The sequence below is a fragment of the Nannospalax galili genome, unplaced genomic scaffold, assembly GCF_000622305.1.
Source record: "Nannospalax galili isolate Female #2095 unplaced genomic scaffold, S.galili_v1.0 scaffold591, whole genome shotgun sequence".
Classification (NCBI taxonomy): domain Eukaryota; kingdom Metazoa; phylum Chordata; class Mammalia; order Rodentia; family Spalacidae; genus Nannospalax; species Nannospalax galili.
In genome coordinates, this window is record NW_008330926.1 from 1,691,470 (window position 1) to 1,708,447 (window position 16,978).

Sequence of the window (16,978 nt, forward strand, 5' to 3'; positions counted from 1 at the left end):
TAGACCCTTTCGCCAGGCATGGTGACGCACGCCTTTAATCCCAGCACTTGGGAGGCAGAGGCAGGCAGATCTCTGTGAGTTCATGGCCAGCCTGGTCTACATAGTGAGTTCCAGGACAGCTGGGGCTACAAGGAGACCCTGTCTCAAAAAGACCGAAAAAAAAAAAAAAAAGTGCCCTTTCTGTTTCCCCTTGAACTCTGAATTAATCATGTTAGATCTCAGGGCTGCACCTGTTTTTTGCTATAACCAGAATATAACTCTGTCTGAAGCACACCTAGACATTTTTTAGGTGGCCTGTGAGATGGCAGCTAGTAGACTCTGCCTTGTGCTTTCAGTTATAGAATGTTCCCAGGCCTCCCACATTACCACCCAGCCAAGTCCACCGTTGTTGTACAGTAGACTATGGTGTCTGATGGCCCAAGACTAGATGCTCATTCAGTCAAGGACAGGTAGATCTGGTCTCAACGTCCATAAGCAAATGGTGGTAATGGCCTTATTCTTAAAACATGCATCCAGTCACTTACAGGGTTTAAGAAAAGTGCTGTCCTAACCATCTTCCTCAAATGTGAGATTGTAGACTTAGAAGAGAATAAACAAATGTTTTTTGTTCTCTCTGGCTTAGGAATCTTTCTATGAAAGTCTGATTTTGAGACAGATGGGCATTAGAATCTCTAAAATCTTAGATGATAAGCATCTCAGAGAAAATAAACAAGGACTATGCCAGTGCATGAAATTTTCTTTAAACACTAATGTTCATGTTAATACGTTATATTAATCTCCATATTTGTGTAAGAAGACAAATGCAAAATGTCTGAAAATGTTGTAGAAAATTAATCAGGTAGTTAAAAATAAAAGCAATATGGTAATTTTACAAAAAGTGTTTAATACCAGTCGGGTATTATTGTCAGGTCTGAGCCCTGGGATATTTATGTTGCCTTCTCTGTCCCCTTCCCAAACCCTTCTCTAACCTCACAAGACTCAGTTTTGACCTAAAGACAAGTTCTTTATCTCTTCTCTGGCCCCCAGCCAGTGGGTCCAGGTCTGAGTCCCCCTTTGTAGGGTCTCCAAATAATATTTCCTAGGTTTCTCCTTAACCTCTGCCTGTCCTTGAACAAGAGTGGCTCCCTGTGGTTTTAGCTTGGAAAGGAGGCTAGAATTTGAATATCAGAAATACTGTGTCACTTCTGTTCTAGGTGATCACCTTTCAGTGATCTTTTTAATGACGGAGCCCAAAACAGGAGAAAAAGAATAGGATGGAGAGTTGGAAAAAGAAAACAACACACAAAATAATAATCTCTAAAAGTAATAGAAATTTGAAAAGGGCCTAAGTAATTTGGCAACATGGGTCGATTCCATGTAGATGTGATTTTGTTCTTTGTGCCTTCTCCTTTATCTCAGCCTGTCATGTGGCTTAGGGAAAACAGAACTGTCATATGATGAAGAATGTGAGAGCTTTCCAAACCCTGTTATTTTATACATGAGAAAAGAGTAGGCCAGAAAAGGAGAGTGTCCACCTAGGACCACACAGCATAATCAGAAAAGAGCCAGGACTAGGCCATGTCTCCTGCCTCTGGGCCTCATGCTGTTCTCAGCCATGCCTGCTCATTGCTCTGTCTTCTAGACTAGAGGGGAGTGAAGGCCCTGGAACAGAAAGCGTAGTACCCTTCATTTTCTTTTCTCCTGCAGTTAAACCAGGTAATGTGAGGAACATCATTCAGCACTTTGAGAACAGCCAGCAATATGATGTCCCAGAACCGGGAACACAACGACTCTCAACAGGAAGCTTTCCTGAGGACCTACTGGAAAGTGACAGGTAGCTGAACGGGGCTCACCAACTGCCCAAGGTGTCAGACACGGGCAGGCTTCAGCACTAGGGTTTAATTCCAGCTGCCTTGTTCTTCTCCACTAGACCTTGAGGTCCTACTGTAGACCTTTCTTCACCTACTCCCAACCCACCCACCCTGAGTTGCTTCCGAAACCATATCTTGTGTTGGTAACTAGACCAGTAGAAAATCATACAGAGCCCCAACAAGAGCTATGTGCTGAAATTTCCTTCAGATTCACCCCTAACTACTTAGCAGCTCTATCCCAAAATGAGGCTAGATTATATTATGCAACAGCTAATCAGGAAGTACTGGGTGATGAGGATAAAAGACTAGAGGAAACAAAGGGGAGTCTTGGAAAATAAAAGGCCCAGACAAGCAAAAGAAAAGTCCCTGTCTGCCTATCAAGAAAAAAGCTAGAAAGGAGGCTCTGCTGATACTCCGAAGGCAAGCAATACGGCTGGGAATGAGGGAGGTATCAACCTCAGCAAAGACATAATAGAGTTGGTTGCCTCAAAACAGACTTCTTACCTTTCAAAAAGAAAAGGGGGTCAGGCATAGAGGTACATGCCTATAATCTCAGCACTCTGCATGCCTAGGCAAGATCACTGGGAGTTCAGTGCCAGCCTAGGCTACATAGTAAGACCCTATCTCATACAAAAGGCAGGGTGGGGAATGTTGAGATTGTGGCATCTCACTTTTCTGCATCTCCATCAGGTATCAAGTGCTAACAAGGATCTCTGTCTGGTTTGAGCATATGCTCTAAGACTGACTTGCTCTTGACTGGGATGACAGCAGTCAAGTCATGACTAAAAGTCTACAGCCAACACTAAATATTGCTTATAGTCAGAAATATCCATGCAGATTCTTCAAGTCACCCTTGATGTACAATACTGCATAGCCAGCAGTGTGGATATTCTAGCCATTTTGCCTTTGAAATAACTGCCAACTCTCAGTCAAATATTCCTGCTTGAATATAAGGTTATTTTTTCCTGTTTATATTAGGCCTTCATAAACTAAGTACATGTAAAAAAGTTGACAAAGACTTGGGGGCATTAGATTTGTACTGTGGAAAGAGGTTGAACTCTAATGTTAGTGGGTAAATTAGTTAGAAATTATGTGCTTGCTGTGGTATTTAGATATATCTAATATTTTAAGCTTGGGAGACATTTGTCAATACCTTGAGAAAACATCTGAAACATGTATAGACTTGTCCTCTTGGCCTCCTAGGTAAATTTGTTCAAATTAAGGATCCTAAAGCTACTCTAAGTGGAGCACAGAAGGAAAATGTGAGTTGATCAAGGTTAGAATTGTTCTCACAGATATCTGAGCGCTATCAGCCTGCAGGTTATTTGCCAACCCCGAAGACAAACTCAGACCACAGGAGGTAAACTCCATTTTGAATCCTCTGGCAGTTTAGAGTGAGGATAAATGGAGATTCAAGGCACTTGGCTTCATGCTGTAGCAGCCTGCTGTGCTATTAAGAGCTCTCCAGATATCCCCAGGCCTTCTGCAGTCCCAGACATAGAACAGGATGTAGATTAGTAATGTCAGCAGATGATCAGCCTAGCAGTCATATGAGGCCCGGGGCAGGGGAGGGAGAAGGAATCCAGGGGCATCTAGGGGTTAGAGATGCCAGCTGTTTTGAAGCTGATGTACTACAGGACTCAACAGAAAACTGTTCTTGTCAGCATCTTGCCAAGCTGAAAGGATGCTTGGTAGCCAACCATGACAGCCAGAGGTTGAGCCCTTGCCTGTCTGTAACCAAGCTATGGAAGCACCCTTCCTATCCACAGCTCCCTGGAAAGGACAGAAGCTTAGGAAGGGTGCTGTCAGAGTAAGAATAGGAGAAATCTGCATCACAACTGGAGAGTAGGATAGCATCTTCTGACAGGTAGCCTGCGGAATCCTGGAGCCAGCATGACTCACCTCAAGCAGAGCTAGAGACGAGAATAGCTGGTTCAAAACAGAGTCAAGAAGCACTGGCCATCAGGTGGGCTCAGGGATAGGAAATTAGACCTTGTGGTTCCTGATGAAGGATTGGGTTGGCCCAGGTTTCCTAAAAAGGAACATGGTATCTTAGGTATCTGGGCACACCAGAAAACTGATTCTCTTAGGCTCTGACTTCATCTTTCTCATAGCTCAAGGTGAAGAACTCACTGAGGACAGTGGAGAATCTGTAGACCAAACAGTGGTTTCTCATGTGCAGCTCTGAGCCCCCATATTTGCACTTTGCAGGGAAGGATAGGAAGCCTGCAGCACTGGTTACTCTTGAAGTGGGATAACAGGTAAAGTCTAGACACAGTGCCAGATCCCAAAGTCTCCTGTCCCTCCCTGCAGCTCACGCTCAGAGATTCGCCTGGGCCGCTCTGAGAGCCTCAAGGGCCGGGAAGAGATGAAGCGATCTCGGAAGGCAGAAAACGTGCCCCGCTCTCGAAGTGATGTTGATATGGATGCTGCTGCTGAGGCCACTCGCCTCCACCAGTCAGCTTCGTCCTCTGCTTCCAGCCTCTCCACTAGGTGGGTGGCCTCTGGTGGCTCCACCCATTGCTATGTAATACAGTAGCAATACGCTGAAAGTTAACATTCCTTCCACAGGTCTCTTGAGAACCCAACCCCTCCTTTCACCCCCAAAATGGGCCGCAGGTAAGTGGTATCTCTGACGTGTCCATGCTTAGCCACCTTCCCACCACTAGGGCCAGCTGGGTGTACATCTCTTACTCATGGGCTTGGGTCATGCAGGTAGGGCAGAAGAGAGAGGGACCACCTTGAGTGTGACTTCCCTAGAAGTGAAGCTGACCTGCCCGTTTTTCTCAGGAGCATCGAGTCCCCCAATCAGGGGTTCTACACAGATGTCCTCCTTCCCCACCTCCTGGAGGATGATCTGGGCCAGCTGTCTGACCTGGAGCCAGAGCCAGATGTCCAAAACTGGCAGCATACAGTAGGCAAGGATGTGGTGGCAGGGCTGACACAGAAGGAGATTGACCGGCAAGAGGTCATCAATGGTGAGATCGTGATTTGCTCCCCTCATCTCTACTCGTGCTGATATGGGAATAGGGGAGTGTCCCTGAGGTCCCCAGTTACAGCCTTCGCCCAAGGGTAGAGAAACTAACATTCTACTTTCCCCCCAAAGTATTGCGGTGTGGGGACCCAGTAATGACTCTAGGTACTTGCTGATGTGTTTTTCCTGCCTCTCCTTGTCACAACCACTACTCAGAGCTATTTGTGACGGAAGCATCCCACCTACGCACACTTCGGGTCCTGGACCTCATCTTTTACCAGCGCATGAAAAAGGAGAACCTAATGCCCCGGGAAGAGTTGGCCCGGCTCTTCCCTAACCTGCCTGAACTCATAGAGATTCACAGTAAGGAACTTGTGCCCCTCCAGACCCCTTGTGCAACCCTTAACTATTCCATTTTTACCCACCTTCCTGGCTCCCCCAAGCAAATAACCCCCATTAGTCCTCTGCTGAGAGAAGGATGGCTAGCCATACCAGTCCTCCAGATCCCCTGAAATAAAAGGTTTTTAGACTCCTCCATAGCACTACTGTCAAAAATGCCTTTTCTTCTGGTCACAAAGGGCCTGGCAGGGTGGCTCAACCCATTTGTCTTTCTTCTTTCTTCACCACAGATTCCTGGTGTGAAGCGATGAGGAAGCTCCGGGAAGAGGGTCCCATCATCAAAGACATCAGTGACCTCATGCTGGCTCGGGTATGGCAAGGAGGAGATTGGAGGAAGCCAGACCCTTTACTCAAGACTAGGGAATTTGACAGAGGAGGGGACAGTCAGGGGGGCTGCTCCCTGGCAGGAGTGTGATACCTGGGCCTGTGTCCATTCTGCTTCTTCAGTTTGATGGTCCTGCCCGAGAGGAACTCCAGCAAGTAGCTGCACAATTCTGTTCCTATCAGTCAATAGCACTAGAGCTGATCAAGACCAAACAACGCAAAGAGATTCGATTCCAGCTCTTCATGCAGGTATTCTGGGCAGTGTCTCAGCCCTCTCTCGTCTCTACCAGACTTAGCCAAAGGTCTCGTGACCTCCTCTTCCAGCCCCCAACCTCTTATCTCCTAAGGAGGATACCTAGTAGTGCTCTCCACCAACCCATATCACTCTCACACCCACGCTGAAAAGCATTAGTGCCCTCTAGAGCCAGAAATGCCTTTAGTTGAAAAGTACTCCGGAATAGCAGACAAAAGGCCTAATAGCAGCAGTGAGTGCTCAGACTTGTTTCCCTGTCTGTAAAATGGGAGTAATAGCCCTTCTGTGTTGACTGTCTCTTCCTGCCAATGTCAACCCCTCCCTAAACGTTGAAGGAAGAAGCTGCCACCATTTCCAAGTGACCCATCTGGGGTTAGCATTTTCATAGCCATCTGGACCTGAGCCCTTAAGACAGCTCCCAAACACTAGTTAACTTCTTTCTCTGTTTCCTATCTAGGAGGCTGAGAGCCACCCTCAATGCCGGCGGCTGCAGCTTCGAGACCTTATCATCTCTGAAATGCAGAGGCTCACCAAGTACCCATTGCTACTGGAGAACATCATCAAGTACACAGAGGGTAGGGGACAGGGAGGACCAGCACCATGTGGAGCAGATTTCCTTTCAGACCCTTACTCTGTCATGGCTTTATGATCTTAGAAAACCTAGACATGGGGCTAGAGAGATAGCTCAGCGGTTAAGAACACTGGTTGTTCTCAGAGAAGACCCGGATTTGAATCCCAACACCCACATGGTGGCTAACAACTGTCCATAACTCCAGTCCCAGGGGATCCGACAGCCTTTTCTGACCTCCGCAGACATTGCACAACATGGGTGCACTTATCTACATGCAGGCAATACACACATACACATAAAATAAAAATAATAAAATATTAAAAAAGAAAAAACCTAGACATTTATGGTCTTCAATGCCTTCTCCCTTGTCCTGGCACATTGAGTCTTAGAGAAGACAATGATTGTAAATGTGTTTTAGAAATACAAAGTGCTGTGCAGCAGGGAGAACAGAGCCACCACTGGCCTATGGGGCCTTTACACAAATCAGGGAGCATCACATGGGCCCAAAGGCTGGCATTCAAGGGAATCTTGTTTTTTCTGGGCAGTTGTGGCTTACTGCCAGAGCTGTACTGGATTTTAGCCCCCATTTGTACCCCTGTTGGACAACTCTATGTAATGTACAAAAGCTACAACCAGGGGCTACCAATACAGCCCAATAGGAACCCACAGAAAAAAGTGGAGAGAACCAGTTCAACAGAGTTGTCCACTGACTTCCACATGTGCACACACACACACAAAATTATTTAATAAGCTACAATCATATATGGTAACACTAGAGGAATAGAAAACAGGCTAAACAAGGGAATCTAACCCAGGCTGTCTCTGTGTCTGAGATTCCCAGGCATTTTTCATTCCCTTGAATTTTACACATTGGAGTCAGGATACAGGGGCATTGGGAATCTCATCTGAGTAAGCATAACCCCCGCCCTTTCCCACAATAGTAATTGTGGTCTAGGCCAGAATTCTCAAAGCCGTCAGTATCTTTACAGTAGTGTATGTACTCAAGGATGCTTGGTGAAGTTACCCACGTGAGAGTCTCCAGTGGGGCAGGGGGTGGTCTGCCTATACCCCTGCCTGCTGGCTAGAGGCAAGCTGATAACCACAGATAAGTGTACTTACCAAGCAGACCCCCTTACCACTGTCTGTGTCCCCTGTTTGGCAGGTGGCACATCTGAGCACGAGAAGCTCTGCCGTGCTCGGGACCAGTGCCGGGAGATTCTCAAGTTTGTAAATGAAGCGGTGAAGCAGACGGAGAACCAACACCGATTAGAGGGCTACCAGAAACGCCTAGATGCCACTGCCCTAGAGAGAGCCAACAACCCCCTGGCAGCAGAGTTCAAGGTAAGAGACAGAGGCTGGAACAGTGGCAGCCCCTCAAACCCATTCTTCTTGGGCCCCATGAGGAGCAGAACTCAAGTCAAGGCCCAAGGAGTTGTGGAGGTCAGAAACATAGACTACCTGTGATAGGGTGGCACAGTTGTGCCCTGGGAAGCACGCCCTATCAGTGTCACTCATCCCCAGATCAACAAGAACAAACATAGCTTCACTGAGTAAAGACTAGGTGTTGGACCTCAGCCCAAGAGAATGGGGTGGGGAGGACTACAAGTGAAGGTGAAATAATTTGGGGACCAGGTGTGGTGGCACACACCTTTAATCCCAGCACTTGGGAGGCAGAGGCAGGCAGATCTCTGTGAGTTCAAGGCCAGCCTGGTCTACATAGTGAGTTCCAAGCCCAGCTGGGGCTACAGGGAGACCCTGTCTCAGAAACACCAAAAGGAAAAAAAGAAGAAAAAAAAAAAAGAAAGAATTTGGGAAGAATAAGCTGAAGGAAAGGTCAGGTCAGGAAAAGCAGTATGGCTTCCTTGGAAGGTAATGGGCCTAAGGTGGGAAATCAAAATCAGAGCCATTAGTATATTTCCCAGAGCAGCACAGAACACAAGGCTTCAAAGGGTCTTTTGCTCTCCATTCCCTGCAAGAGCATGAGGGTAATGACTGTTTTCTACTCACTGGCTCCCAGCACCTTAGCATAATGTCCACAGACATGGTAGTTCCTTAACGTGGTGAGTGAATAGTGATGATGAGGATGTCTTCTTAACAGAGCCTGGATCTTACAACCAGGAAGATGATCCATGAGGGACCCCTGACCTGGAGGATCGGCAAAGATAAGACCCTAGGTATGTGCCAGGGCTGGGAACGGGAGGGAACCTGAGCTGAGTGTGCTTCTCCAGGGCTCTTCCTTCTGAGTAGCAGCAGCCCTGGAAGCTGCTGCTCTAATGGGATAGTGGGGAAGATAGAGAGGCACGCAGGCATGATACAGCTAGGATGGCAACTTGGGGCTCCTTAAGCCCAGGGTGGGAAGGGAGGAAGCAGAGAAAAAAAAAGAGTTGGGGGTCACTGACTCCTAGGGCCTCTTAGACCCTGGACATGAGCATCCAACAGCCTTTGGGCCTCTCATGCTGGTGAGGGATAAGTGGACAACAGGGAATGCCTCAACCCCCAGACCTCCAGGTGCTGCTACTAGAGGACCTGCTAGTGCTGCTGCAGAGACAAGAAGAGAGGCTACTGCTGAAGTGCCACAGCAAAACAGCTGTGGGCTCCTCAGACAGCAAGCAGACCTTCAGCCCTGTGCTCAAGCTCAATGCTGTTCTCATTCGCTCAGTGGCTACAGGTACCCAAGAGATGAACTAGCAAGCCTAGGACTCTGTGACGTGTTCATTGTTCACTATCCAGTGAACACTGGGTGATGCAGGGCCATTTGAGAGCCTTATAAGACTTACTGTCCTCCTACATTCTTTCCTATCTTGACCCACTCCAAGCAGGAAGATACAATCCAAGATGGGCAGGGTGAAGGAATAGATGAGGAATCAAGGTGAAGATGAACAACCTTCTGAAATGGGTGGTCAACCCTTAAGGATCATGCTGAGTGGGATAGGCTCCCCTGGGTGGGGCTGAGGATATCAGAACAGCATTAGAAGAAATGGATTGGACAGGAAGACTAGAATAGGCCTTCTTGTTGCAAGAGTGCCTTGGGCAGAGCAGGGTTTCAAAAGACACCACAGACCCAAAGTCCAGGGGTCTGAGACGGCATTGCAGAATGTGAGAAGGGGCTCAGGCAGGAGTCAGCAACCACATTCTGTGGGCTCATCTTCATCTGTCACACCCGATCTCCATAAGCATCTCAAAAGGGGCAGTGGGCATGTGACAATAGGGTAAGCCCAAGGCACCATACACATATCAACCCTCAGTTGTTAAAGCAAGAGGGCAGTAGGGGCAGCCATGGCAGGTATCATTGGGGGACCAGGAACTGCCTTTGTTGTTGATGAGTCCCAAGTGAGTCTGATGACCCAGCTATATCTTATGTATTCTTCATGTTAGGGGCCACACCTGCCACCCTCAATGCAGACTCTCCACCTTCCTTTCCTCACACAGATAAACGAGCCTTCTTCATCATCTGCACTTCTGAGCTGGGCCCTCCCCAGATCTATGAGTTGGTTGCATTGACATCATCAGACAAGAATATGTGAGAATTGAGGGGGCCTGTGTAACTTCTGTTCCCTTGGAACTAGGGCAGTATGTGGGAGGATTTGGTCAGTGAGGCCAGGGCTGGGTTCCAGAGCAGTTCCCTGATGGAGAGCTAGAAAGAAAAGTAGGAGCAACATAGGCACAGAGAAGCAGAGGCCATCACCCCAGTATATAGCCAGGCCCTGGGACAAGCATGTAAGTCTAGACCCTGCCTCCCTGGGCCATCCACCCATAGGAATCCATGTTCCTAACATTGGCCACAAGAGGTGGCATAGCACAGTGGAAGGAAACAGGTTGAGGCAGACAATCCCTTCTCAAGGTTTTCAATGTGAATAATGCTATCCCTTAGTTATTCTGAGAGAAAATATACAGAGTGCTTAGCACCAGACTTAACAGGGGGATTGCAATCCAGTAATTGATAACTTTAAGTCATATAAACCCAGGGGAGCAGCCGGTAGATCTTGAGAGCATGGAGAGCGCTTTCAAGCTTTGAATCAGCGGGGTTTGCAGAAGACAAGGAGTGCACCTGGCCTTGTTCTCACCACCAATCTTCTCTGTTTCTGCTGAGCAATAGATGGATGGAACTCTTAGATGAGGCTGTGCAGAACGCCACCAAGCACCCTGGAGCTGCCCCAACACCCATCCATCCCTCATCCCCAGGATCCCAGGAGCCAGCCTACCAAGGCCCTACCCCCAGCAGGTACAGTACTTAGCCCTCCAGCTCCCAGCACCATCCCCACTCCAAGCTGCCTGTTTACTGCTGCTTCTTAGCCCTTCACCTCTAGGGTAGACAGCCTCAGCAGGGAAATGCTAGCAGGGAAACACAACCCCAAGGACTAGCAGATGGCAAATCATTTCTCTGCCTTCTGTCTCTGCCTACTCTCCCCACTACTTTCCACCTGGCTATAATGTAGACTGTTTCTGAAGCAGGGTTGAGGTATAGAATGCAATCAGAGAAGCTAGGCCAGCACCCACCCTCTGTCCACTTTGCCAGCCTTCAGGTGATAAGGCCAGGCTGGAGTTTCATGGCATTATGACCTGGCTGGCAAAGCTTTGCCTCCAGGTGATCTGTTCTAACCTTGGTGGTTTCTTCCCTCAGGGTAGGACTAAATGACTCAGAAGTGTACCATAGTGAACCAGAACCCAAGGACCTATCTGGAGGTAAGATTCCTCCCTGTCTTATGGGGGCCAGTATAGTCCATTTTTTGTAGGGATGGGTCAAGTGAGGGTATGGGATGATGGGAGAGCCCATCAGTGCCAGAGGTATGAGGTTTTGATAAAATGAGTAGAAGAGAAATGGGAAAGAGGAGTCTGGGAAAAGAAACGGACAGACTGCAGACATTTCATACCAGCTTACTTAACCAAACTGCCGTTACCTCTGTGGGTAACAGAGTTAACAGAAGAGGAAAAGAGAAGCCGTCAGGTCAAATCCAAGGGTCCATGCCTGCTTTAACCTAGTATTACTTGTATAGAACGATGCACAAGAGAGTATTAGAGCAGTATTGGAGTATACAAGGAGCTCAGGGTTTAAGATGTAATTATTAGGATGGGATGGAACAGAGCAGTTTTCAGATATTTCTTCGTTAAGATCTTGAATCTGGAGAGAAGTCTTGAGTTCCCTACCTGGGTCACTGTTCTCTTTGCTTCTGCTAGAATGTTCCCCTCTGACTCTCACACCTCCCTCCCATCTTGGTTCCAGCGCTGTTTTCTTTAACTATGCCAATTAATAGTGTAACCAGCATTCTAATGCCCTCTACCCTGCTCTATTTTGTCATCTTTCCCAAAATACTCAATACTACTGACTTCAAGCTGGCCATGGTGGCACACGCCTTTAATTCCAGCACTCAGAAGGCAGAGGCAGGCCGATCTCTGTGAGTTCAAGAGCAGCCTGGTCTGCATAGCGAGTTCCAGGTCAGCTGGGGCTACAGGGAAACCCTGTCTTAAAAAAAGACAAAAAAAAAAAAAACCCTGACTCCAAAATACTTAACACCTTCTAACAAATGCCATGATTTCCTTGTTTACTCTTATTTCTCTGTGTCCCTCCACTCAGACTTTAAGGTCCCATCCCTAGACCAGGGGTCTTTTGTCTGCTGATATGTGCCAAGAGTCTGGTATGGTGGCTGCCACAGGAGGTGGCCTATGAATTTCCATAAAGCTTACCAACCCCTGGATCCATAGGTGGCTATGGGCTCACCTTACATGTGCATTCTCCCATGTGCTAACACACTCTCATCCACAACAGGTACTGGACCCAAGCAGAGAGTTCAAGGGAAGCAGCTGGTACCACAAGAGGAGCCCAAGCAGGAGGGCGATGCAGAGGAAGAGGAGCTGGGAGCCTTATCTCACTCTTCCCCGTCTCTGGATGGAGAAAACAGGGGCATCGGGACAAGGAACCCTGTCCGTCTGGCCCTTCCAGGCTCTCTGCTCATGGAAGGACTTGCTGACGCTGCCCTGGAAGATGGTAAGTGCCTTGAAGACTGCCATTGGCACCTGGTTCCCCAGTAGCATAGCCAGCATGAATTTCATCCTCTCCCTGCTTGAAGGTTCTTCTAGTTGTGCTTGAGGAGAGATGGATACAGAAACACAAGCTAGTTAGCCAGATCTGTCTAGCTCCAACCTTTGTCTGTAGTGGGTTGACTGTGTCAGTGGCAGGAGTAAGGTGCTCCTTGTCTCCTCTGAGCTTTCCATTCAGTGGGCTATGCTCAGTCCTTAGCTGGAGAGGCCATCACCCCTTTTCTCCTCTAGTGGAGAACTTGCGACACCTGATCCTATGGAGCCTGCTGCCTGGTCACACTGTGGAGACTCAGGCTGCCAGTGAGCCTGAGGATGACCTGACACCCACACCTTCTGTCATCAGCATTACTTCTCACCCCTGGGACCCAGGATCCCCAGGGCAAGCTCCCACTGTAGGTGACAACACCCAGTTCCTGGGGCCAGAGGGAAGCCAGCCAGAGGAGGAAGATGTGGCTCTCTGTTCTCTGGCACACCTTCCCCCAAGGACCAGAAATTCTGGGATCTGGGACTCTCCTGAGCTGGATAGGAATCCAGCTGAAGAGGCTTCAAGCACAGAACCAGTGGGAAGTTACAAAGTTGTGAGAAAAGGTAAAATCCGTTTGTGAGTTCACTGGGGAGACAAGCTCACACTTTTGCTGGGGTGGAGGTGAGTCTTGCAGGCAAATATTTCTTCCCCCATCTTTCTTCTAGGTACTATGAGCAGAGCCTTGGGGAGGTTTGAAGTCAGGCAGGCAAGGCTCAATGCCCTTGCTTCCACGCATGTGGCCTTAGACAAAATGCAGATCATCTCAGCTTCTTTCTGTGATACTGCAATTCCTACTGCCCTCTCCAGTCCGCATAGCTCAACTTCCAATAAAAGTTTCTTTGTATTCTTCACAACTGTCATGTCCTAAGGGGAAGATGTAGTTCTTTTTTCCCAGGAGACCCAGACTTAGAAAGGTGAAAGTCAGTTATTCCAAAGTGTGGCTGAGCACAGAGGGGCTTGAGACAAAGCTGGGGAGACCTTTGAAAGTGGGAATGGTCTGGGAGCAAGTGTGCCAGGGTTACAGGGAATGTGCCCCAGGTTGGGGGCGCTGTGGATAGTACTGTGAGAAGCTAAGGCCAGGTTTGAACAGACCTGTAAGGCCAAGGGTGGGGCAGTCCTAGACCAGGCAGAGCAAGTTGCAGAGGAGGGAAGGAGTGTAACCAGAAAGGTGAAGCAAAGCCTAGACCACTAGAGGCCGAAGAGGTCGCCTAGCAAGGGCTCCCCATCAGCAAGCATTTTGTGCCTGTGCTACCCTCTGTTCCACTGGCTGAGGGATGCCTCTGCTGGGCTTCTGGGAACTGACTTGCTTCTGTTCTCCCACTGTGACTTGGGAGAAAGTTCTCTGCAGCTCCTGGGACATGACCATGTATGATCTTGTGCTCACTTTGTTCTTTTTCCTTTATTCCTGTTATCCCCTGCCACACCCACTTGTTTCTCCCTCTCCTTCGTGCTTTCTCTCCCTCCCCTCCCCTCACCTTGTCTCTCAGTCTCTCCTCTCCCTGGTGGTGGTGTTGGTGCAGCCGAGGTGGCGGGCAACAAAGTTATCCCTGCACTACCAGAGAGTGGCCAGTCAGAGCCTGAGCCACCTGAAGTGGAAGGAGGAACACAGGCTACGGGTAATCAACTTCTGCTTGAAGCCAGAGCCAGGCCAGGCTGGAGCAGGGGTCCCATGGGACAGAATTGGACCTTGGCTGACAGAGCCCTGCCTGTTACCCACAAACACTCTTCACGATCCCTCAGCCATCTGAGATGGGTGGGAAGTAGCACATCGGCCCAAAGATAGGAGGTAGACCCTGTGCCACCAAGTCTGACCTCCAGCTTTGAGAAACCACTCATTGCAACAAGCCCCTTTCAGAACATAAGCTTAAGTAGCCTATGCTCAGTTCTGGGAGGAGGCAAGGAAGTGTGTCCAGTGTCTGTAACCTGACATCCTGATCAGCTTCTTCCCCAACCCTGGCGACCACTGCACTACTGTGGAAAAAGGGTTGCATGGCCTCCCAGAATCCTCGCTTTCCTATAGGCATGGCCTCTGGTGACCCTTCACATACTTCTACCAGCTATCTCTGGCTTCCCTCAATAGGTTGAGGTTTCTGGGGGTAGGTAACATGCAAGGCAGGACTGACATTCATCAGCAGAGGGTGAGCTACAACAGATGAAAGGCTGCTGCCTGAACCTTTTCAGAGGGGCCTACCAACCCAGCACTTCTTGCCCCTTCCTTTCGTGAATGGGAGTCACTGTCTGTCTCCCTCCGTGTAACACCTCCACCCCGCCCCTTCTCCTTTCATGCTCATCATCACTGAGTCTCTTCCCTGGCAAGTGACCAGCCTGAGAACAGTTGCCATCTAGAGAGAAATGGGACCTCTAGGACCTGGTAGGCAGTGTGGGCCCACATGTCCTAGGTTATCTATAGAAGTGTCCCTGGCCCTTTCTGTCACACTGAGGGAGTGGGAGAATGACTTTTAAAGCATCTGTTTGTCTCCTAAATTTTTTTCTCTTGCCATTGGGACAGGGAACTATTTTTATGTCAGCATGCCAACAGGACTTGGGGACTCCAGCACTGAGCCTGCTGGGACACCCATAAGCCTCTCCCAGCCTGACAGCCTCCCTGCATGGCAGGCAGATCCTCAGCACCAGCAGGGAAGGAGTGGGGATCAAAGACACCCCAGCCGCTCTCCCCGCAGCCTGGTCTTCAGGGATGTGGGTGTGATCTTCCAAACCATTGAGCAGCTCACCCTCAAGCTTCACAGACTCAAGGTGAGGAATACTACCTTGGGTCTGGCAACCCTCTGTCCTATCCATCACCCAGGACAGTTCCCTGAGAGGGAAATTTGTCCATCTTTAAACACATATACATACACATGCACACACATTACATACACACACACACACACACACACACACACAGACACACACACACACAGACACACACACACACAGACACACACACACACAGACACACACACACACAGACACACACACACACACACACACACACACGGAATTGAGCCTAGGGCCTCACACATGCCAGGCAAATATTTTACTACTAAGCTACATTTCCAGCCCAGGAAGGATGTATCTTCACTGGAGCCCACCATGCCATACCATTAAATCACAATTCTGGGGCTAGAGAGATAACTTAGTGGTTAAGAGCATTGGCTGCTCTTGAAGAGAACCCAAGTTGGTTCTCAGCACCTACATGGCAGCTACTAACAACCAACCATCCCTAACTCCAGTTCCAAGGGATCAAATGCCCTCTAATGGCCTCCACGGGCATTTGCATGCATAGGTATACTTACATACATGCAGGCAAAACACTCATACACATAAAATGATTAAAAAAAAAATTTGAATCACAGTTCGCTCTTAGTCTTAACGTGAAGACTAAAAGTATTCATGCGTGAGACTCTGGGTTCAGTCCCTAGCACTGGAAAGGAAAAAAAAAAAAAGACTGGAGCAGACATTCCTCGTACACACTCACAGCAGTTGTCTGCAAGACCCTGCCTATAATTCTTCTAGGACATGGAGCTGGCCCACAGAGAGCTTCTTAAGTCCCTTGGAGAAGAGTCATCTGGTGGTACCACACCTGTGGGCAGTTTTAACACAGAGGCAGCCAGGTGGCCAGAGCACTCCCTCTTTCCTCCTGCCAAGGAACCCCTGGCAACTGACTTTCGGAATAGTCACGAACAGGGGTCCTGCCTCGAAGAGGGTGAGTCAAATCAGTTCCTGCATATGCTCCTTGAGGGAGTGCCTTGACCATGAGGAAGTATAAACAAGTGTGAGTTTGGGAGGGGGGAGTCAGAGACTAACTTCAGCTGTCAGTTCTTGGCCTCCACTTTGTATGAGGCAGAGTTTCTTGGTGTTCCCTGCTGGGTAAGTCAGGATAACTGGCCCATGTGCTTCTTAAGATTCTCCTGTCTCCACCTCCCATTTCGCCATAGGAGCTCTGGGATTATAGGCATGTGCTCCTCCATCCAACTTTACATAGGTTCTGGGGATCCAAACTCCAGTTCTCACCTTGCATAACCATTGAGCCATCTCTCCAAACCCAGATCTTTTTTAGAGATGTCATCAGAGGCTCCCCCAAAATGGGAGCTAGTACAGAGGCCTCCTTTTCTTTACGCTGTGAAGGTAACGACCAGGAGAGCCAGGTCTTCTGCTATAGGCTCTAAGTGGCTCTGTCTGACCTGGAAGGTGGGCTTGGGCCATTGCCCTGGCCTAACTTCAGAAGCCGAAGCATATACCTGTCTTGGCTTTGGGGGCCATGGCATTGGGCACAGAAATGAGGTTCATAGAACTGTTGAAGCCCAACAAGAAACAAGGGTTGGAATGGTCAGGTGGTAACAGGTCATGACACTTGCCATAAAGCCTGACCACCTAAGTTTGATTCCCCAGGACCCATGTGGTAGAGAGAACCAATTTCTGCAAGCAAGTTGTCCTCTGACCTCTATGCACATGCCCACAAAAAAAAAAAAAAAAAAAAAAAATTTTTTTAAAGCACACACACACAAACACACACACACACACACACACACACACACACACAAAC

General features: G+C 48.6%; 1 protein-coding gene across 16 annotated transcripts in view; it reads left to right on the plus strand.

The window, feature by feature from the left end:
* Nucleotides 1-16,978, plus strand: part of Arhgef11 (Rho guanine nucleotide exchange factor 11) — a 133,554-nt gene that overhangs the window by 115,236 nt on the left and 1,340 nt on the right. For 15 of the 16 annotated variants that reach the window (XM_017803546.2, XM_017803550.2, XM_029556508.1 and 12 more), the window contains 19 exons: nucleotides 1,687-1,813; nucleotides 4,164-4,343; nucleotides 4,422-4,469; nucleotides 4,641-4,828; nucleotides 5,041-5,187; nucleotides 5,454-5,533; nucleotides 5,671-5,796; nucleotides 6,258-6,375; nucleotides 7,534-7,712; nucleotides 8,470-8,545; nucleotides 8,872-9,039; nucleotides 9,801-9,891; nucleotides 10,468-10,593; nucleotides 10,993-11,054; nucleotides 12,136-12,354; nucleotides 12,639-12,995; nucleotides 13,920-14,048; nucleotides 14,942-15,186; nucleotides 15,949-16,138. In XM_017803546.2, the coding sequence (XP_017659035.1) occupies nucleotides 1,687-1,813; nucleotides 4,164-4,343; nucleotides 4,422-4,469; nucleotides 4,641-4,828; nucleotides 5,041-5,187; nucleotides 5,454-5,533; nucleotides 5,671-5,796; nucleotides 6,258-6,375; nucleotides 7,534-7,712; nucleotides 8,470-8,545; nucleotides 8,872-9,039; nucleotides 9,801-9,891; nucleotides 10,468-10,593; nucleotides 10,993-11,054; nucleotides 12,136-12,354; nucleotides 12,639-12,995; nucleotides 13,920-14,048; nucleotides 14,942-15,186; nucleotides 15,949-16,138 (2,856 nt within the window). The remainder of the gene's footprint in view (nucleotides 1-1,686; nucleotides 1,814-4,163; nucleotides 4,344-4,421; nucleotides 4,470-4,640; nucleotides 4,829-5,040; nucleotides 5,188-5,453; nucleotides 5,534-5,670; nucleotides 5,797-6,257; nucleotides 6,376-7,533; nucleotides 7,713-8,469; nucleotides 8,546-8,871; nucleotides 9,040-9,800; nucleotides 9,892-10,467; nucleotides 10,594-10,992; nucleotides 11,055-12,135; nucleotides 12,355-12,638; nucleotides 12,996-13,919; nucleotides 14,049-14,941; nucleotides 15,187-15,948; nucleotides 16,139-16,978) is intronic. The other variant, XM_017803557.2, reaches the window with a different exon arrangement.